Source organism: Musa acuminata, chromosome BXJ1-2 (genome assembly GCF_036884655.1).
Source record: "Musa acuminata AAA Group cultivar baxijiao chromosome BXJ1-2, Cavendish_Baxijiao_AAA, whole genome shotgun sequence".
Classification (NCBI taxonomy): Eukaryota; Viridiplantae; Streptophyta; class Magnoliopsida; order Zingiberales; family Musaceae; genus Musa; species Musa acuminata.
Genome location: NC_088328.1, coordinates 516,756 through 523,212, shown reverse-complemented (window position 1 = coordinate 523,212; position 6,457 = coordinate 516,756). Strand labels below are relative to the sequence as shown.

Here is a 6,457-nt window from a genome sequence, read left to right as displayed (position 1 = left end):
GGAAATGAAGATTGCACAGTAAGCCATTTAAAATGCCAATTTTGAAATTAGTGATCACCTAATCAAAATTTTGTTGATGTGTTTTGTTTGACGTCAAAATTGTTGTGGGAATGCAGTTTGATGTTCCCATTAATTCAAAAATAATTTGACTAGACATGGTTCTTCACCTTCTTGTCTTCATGCTAATTCTTCGTGGGAGGAGATTGAAAAAGTGGGTATCTCTCAGCAGTCATATGCACCTCGTTTTTGTAATGTATTGGTCAATATGTTTGCTTCATGTATATATTTACTCAGACAATGTCAAGTAAAAACAAGAAAGACAATTTTGTAGATAAATTCAACTTTGTTATTTGAAAATTGGATAGGTAACGAACACTTATTGTACTGACAGTAGTTGTTCCCCACAGCAGTCTTGAGAAGAAACAGTGCTATTCTAACTTGTCGTGAGGTGGTGTTCCAATAGTGAAAAGTCTTGTGTAATTACATAAAATTAGATGAGTAAAGTTTTGATATTTTTGCTCCTATTTTTTGTATCTCTCTTCTAGATAAGTGATCTTAAATGTTTCGTTAACATGATATCAAAATGGAACTGATCATGTTAACTATAGAAACAGAAAATATAGACACTAATAGGACTCTCATCCTGTAAATTTTGACCATTACGAATCAAATCGCATCCTCATCACTTATCATTTAAAAATCAACAAATATACAAGAAAAAATTAAAATATAATCTTTTATTCACTATATCTTTAAAATACTAACGACCCTCTTTTGTCAACAAGTAGAGGAGAAAAAAATACAAAATATAATTTTTCATATCTTTAAAATACTAATAACTATCTTTTTGTCAACAAGTCAAGGAGAAGATATGTAATATATATATTTGTATTCAACATATGTCTTTTTTTTTTTGGGTAAAGAAAAGTGGTGAAGACATGACATGATCCTAAATCCTTGCTTCCGACTGTCAAAACTTTTAGCAGTTAAGATAGCTAACATGTATTTTAAAAATTTATTAAATAATATTTAATATCCTTAATCTTTAATATGTGTGTCAAGCACACCATCATCACCACTAGATGAATCTTTTAGGTATTATTCAACATATGGTATACATTATAGTTTTAGAATTATTCATTTTTGTCAAGTATAACATATAAAAAAAATGAGTTAAACAATTTATTATTTTTTGTCATGTTCAACTATCCAAATTTGAGTTTTTGTTAAGACATTTAAGTTGGTTAGTTTATTATTATACAAGTGATAGATCTTAAACTATTTGAGTCAATACGTAACAAGTCTCATTTTATATAATAGTTTTATAATTTTAATAAAAATCTAAATTTGATACGGGAAATCTTTTACTCGGACCAACACAACTTGCCAACTTGTAATGCAAAACAAAGTTTAGGTTCCAACATGTAAAATTGATCATCTAAATTCAACGGGACAAGAGGCTAATAGCCCCTAAAAAAAAGAATCTTCAAGTTTCTTGCTTTACATATAATTCTTTGGATGTCACACTGCATAATCCTATGAAAAATTCATGTGGATAATGTTTCCTCCAAAGTGATGATGTGGTTGATACCGAGTGGCATGGGTAGTTGGCAGTCTTATTAGTGGGGGATTAGTTGATGAGGTATCTATCATTTGTATAATTATTATTTGATAAGCAATAATAGATATCATATTTAATAAATTTCTGATTAATTATAGTTATCTGTTATTAATTGTATGTCAAGATTTATATAACACAAACTGATTTCTCCAATGGACTGCACTAAAGTCAATTAAGTGGGATCGAGCTCATGAGTTTTTTAAATTGTAGTCTTAATTTATCTCCAAGTATTGTATTTATTGGTGAACATTAAAATATATATAATCTCAATAAAGGATACAGTGTTGAAAATAATTTAAAATGATATTGATGAATCATACAATTTAATAGATAGCTATTTTAATATGATCAGATCAATAAAAATAGGGAGATATAGGAAAAGTTTTACTAGACATAATATAAAAAAAGACATGGAATTTTTACAAGAATTAATTAATTCAAGGAGAGATATAGAAAAACTTAAAACTTTTATGAAAAACAACTAAAAGAAACTTGATTTAGCTGAATCTTTGGTCAATGCAGGATCTAAAGAAAAAGTTATCCTTCTAAGTAGAAAAATCACTCAAAAACAAAACAGTGGCGTCACCTTTTGTTGAGTTAGAAAGCGGAAAAGTCATCCTTATGATTTTGTCTATGCATTTTTTGTAGCTTTGAATCGACATAATTGATAAAGTGAAACGAACAAAGTTATGAGAAGTTTATCAGTTAGAATATTCTCTCTATAAACAAAACATAAAATCTTGGTAATATATTTTTGGGATTTGGAAATGTCAGCACCAATGGTAAGAAATGGGCTGTTGGTAACTGTTGAGTATGATGCTGACCTCAGTGGAGACTCTTCCTAATAACTTCCATTATCACGTGTAGAAATTGATTACACATCAAGCGTAAGATAAATTTGACCAACTCTATGAGAACACTGTACATTTTGTGCACTGTGTATATTTTGTGTTTCTGTCTTAGTTTGGTTGAATCCATCTTCCATAGCTTGTCATTTGTAATCTTTATATCATTTTATTTAAGCCATCATGCAAAAAAAAGACCAAACTAAATGCAACAGCATAGTCCACAAAGTCAACCAAAAAAAAAAAAACATAATGATGGACTAAGTAGTCTCTCTCTCTCTCTCTAACTCACTTTTTAACCAAAATAATTCATCTTTAACAGTAAAAGATCAAAATTAATCGAACATCAATCCAATCCAAAAGAGTATAGTATTTTCTTTGTTTTCACTGTCTTTTGTATGATGTAAAACATTATAATCTGAAGGTGATTAAAATTATTAAAGTTCAATATTACCTTTTTCTGAAATTTTATGTCCTGTAGCTTTCTAGCAATCTAATAATGTATGCTGGAATCAATTTCTCATGCTACAATTTGTGGGTTGTGGGTTTCAATTAAACAACTGTTTCCGGCGACAGGTGTCGCTGAGACCACCAAACATGACATCGGCCCTTCCATAGGCTATTCTTTGCCGTGCTTAGCTCTCTGTCTACATATACGGATCACTAACCCACTTCTAATACCAACGTCTGCGCACCACAAAGATCTCGATGGCTCTCGACATCGTTCTCGTTGCCGGCATCCTCTTGGGAGTCGTCGTCCACCTCCTCCTCCGCCGCAGGTTCCAGTCCATCCGTCGGCTCCGGCTCCCCCCTGGCCCTTCGGGCGTTCCAATCCTCGGCGCGTTGCCGCAGATCGGTCCGATGCCCCACGCCTCTCTCGCTAACCTCGCCTTGCGCTATGGCCCCATCATGTACCTCAGGATGGGCACTACGGGGGTCGTAGTTGCGTCCTCCGCTGGCGCCTCCCGCTCCTTTCTCAAGGCGCTCGACCTTCAGTTCGCCAACCGCCCCTTGCCCATCAGCGGGAAGGACGTCACCTACGACGGCCAGGACTTCGTGTTCGCCAACTACGGGCCTCGGTGGAAGCTCCTCCGCAAGCTCGCTAACCTCCACTTTCTCGGCAGCAAGGCACTGACCGAGTGGGCCCCGGTTCGCTGCGACGAAATCGGTCGCATGCTCCGCGCCATGCTCGAGTCCAGCCGGAACTCGCGGCCAGTGATGGTGTCGGAGGCAATGGTGTGCGCCAGCGCCAACATCATCGGGCAGGTAATGCTGTCGCGGCGGGTGTTTGAGTCGCAGGGAGAGGAATCAAACCAGTTCAAGGACGCCATCACGGAGCTGCTAGCTTGGTCGGGGAAGTTCAGCATCGGCGACTTTGTGCCGGCGATCGCGTGGATGGACCTGCAGGGAGTGCAGCGGCAGCTGCGCCGGGTGCATGTGAAGTTAGACGCTCTGATCACGTCGCTCATGGCGGAGCACGAAGCTACGGCGCACGAGCGCGAGGGGAGGCCGGACGTGCTGGATCTTGTGATGGCCAACAGGGTTGACGCTGATGGGGTGTCGCTTTCTGATGTCAACATGAAGGGATTTATCTCTGTGAGCTCTCTTTCCCTCTCTCTCCTTCCCCCCTCTTCTTCGCTACGGACAGCCAATTAACGACGGACGCAAATATCTCTAGTCATCGTTATCATTTGACCAAGAGTGATGGTAAATATCCTGTCAGAACAGGTGTTGGATCCTGCAACCAAACCAGCACTAGATATACATATAGATAGAGAGCCACAAAACGTACGCAGATGTGCTCCGCAGGAATTCCTACGTTGTCTGCTCGATTATGGCACCATTATTTGAGTCACATAAGATTCTCCCAGGAGGGGAAAAGACATTACCCTAATGCGTACTTTATTGGAGGCTCTCCTATTTTATAAGTTCATCATGCATGTTTGCTACCACGCCAACACCAACTTCTTCTCCTTGCAGGATATGTTTATTGCTGGAACCGATACATCATCCATCATAATCGAATGGGCCCTCGCAGAAATGCTAAGGAACCCAACCATCCTGCAGCGAGCTCAAGATGAGATGGACCAAGTAATCGGGAAGAACCGTAGGCTTGAAGAGTCTGACATGCCAAACCTTCCCTACTTACGAGCCATCTGCAAAGAGGCATTACGACTGCACCCTTCCACGCCGCTCAGCGTCCCACACTACACCTTCGAGGCATGCGAGGTGGACGGCTACCACATCCCCCCAAACACACGGCTCATCGTCAACGTATGGGCCATCGGGAGAGACCCCGACGTGTGGGAGCATCCCTTGGAGTTCAAGCCGGAGAGGTTCTTAAGCGGTAGAAACGCCAAGATTGAGCCACTGGGGAACGACTTCGAGCTGATACCTTTCGGCGCCGGGAGAAGGATTTGCGTGGGAATGCATGCAGGACTCATCATGCTTCAATACGGGCTCGGGTCTTTGTTGCACTCATTTCATTGGAAGCTTGCCGATGACGTCGAGGAGCTCGACATGAAGGAGAAATTTGGCGCCGTGCTTCCTAAGGCAGTGCCTCTCAAGGCTGTAGTTAAACCACGGCTCCTCGAAAGTGCCTATATGTGATGTGTGTGGGTTAAACATGTATAATATGCATTAGGTATATTATACACAGCCTAAAAAATAAGGTAGGATGATGTACGCATATAGGTGAATTGACACAGAAGGTTATTGTCATGATGTCATTAGTAAAGGAAGTGCTTCAGAATAAAAACTTTTGGCCGATGTATTTTTATCATGTTACGATCAAATTAAAAGAACAGTTGTGAAGTTTTCTGTATTTCCCCTTGTAGAGATTTATTATGAAGATATGTCTGATTAGAGTTATATCCCGTCAAATTCAACTTAGGAGAGGAATTTTTTATAGCTTTGCTAGAGGCATATCTTGAACACGTACAACATTGTGGTCGATCATGCCTTGGAATATAAAGAATTTAGTCCAGCATGACTTATCAGTGATGCACCCATTTGTTTGGATCATCATATTGGAAACTTATGAGTAAAGAATTTATCCCAACACATAATAGATTTTTTCAAGATGAAATATCTATTTTCAAACTAGGATAAGAATCAGAACTTTATCTCCACAAATATTTGATTTAAAAAACTTTGATAGTTTATTATAAGGTTCTAAGTCAAATTTTATCTTCGTCACTAATCATTTACACACACACACACACACACATATATATATATATATATATATATACCATGTAGGCCTCTTAAGAATGAAAAGATTGACTCCAAATTTGACTTTTCTAATTAACTTTTTAACAATTGAGAATTTAAACTCTATACATAAAGATTTTTGATTTTTCTAACAGCATCACCAAATTTGTGTTAGTATTATATTTGGACAATTCTTTTAAAAAAACACCCTATATTTTTTACAATTTTACTGAGATCGTCTCTGTTTCTATCCTAACAAGTTTGTTATTGACAACCTTCTTACTATTTCCAATCTATTAAAAATAAAAACTATAATTTTTACTATTTATAGTCCTTCAATTTTCAAAGAGGAGGAGGGGTAGAGGGAGGTAGAGGGGAAGAAAGAAAATGTATTTATGTCAATTTGCAGTGGGATATCTTTGGAATTTTCATTTTTTTAAAATAAATTTATAAATAGCAAAGAGAGGATTGTAAATATAAGTCATATTTTCCTAAATAGATATCCTATTTTTAAAATTGATAAAAATACCCTTAACTACCCGTTTGTCCTTTTCCTAACTAGACATTAGATCGATCCTAAATTAATAACAGTCAATAAAACAAATAACTATAATATATTTTTATTTAATTTTTAAAATATAAATAATAATCAAGCTAATTTTAAAAATTATTAAAAAATAAGATAAACGACACATTATTGAATATTAAAAATATTATATAAATGATATTATTTATATATTTTAGATGAATAAAATTAAAGTCATTAAATAAATCAATA

At 36.8% G+C, this 6,457-nt stretch overlaps 1 protein-coding gene across 1 annotated transcript; it reads left to right on the top strand.

Moving 5' to 3' along the window:
* Nucleotides 1-3,133: 3,133 nt before the first annotated feature.
* On the top strand, nucleotides 3,134-5,216 carry LOC103974749 (flavonoid 3',5'-hydroxylase). Its single transcript, XM_009389633.3, has 2 exons — nucleotides 3,134-4,062; nucleotides 4,447-5,216. The coding sequence occupies exons 1-2, from the start codon at nucleotides 3,175-3,177 to the stop codon at nucleotides 5,074-5,076; spliced, it is 1,518 nt and encodes a 505-aa protein (XP_009387908.3). The 5' UTR covers nucleotides 3,134-3,174; the 3' UTR covers nucleotides 5,077-5,216.
* Nucleotides 5,217-6,457: the final 1,241 nt, after the last annotated feature.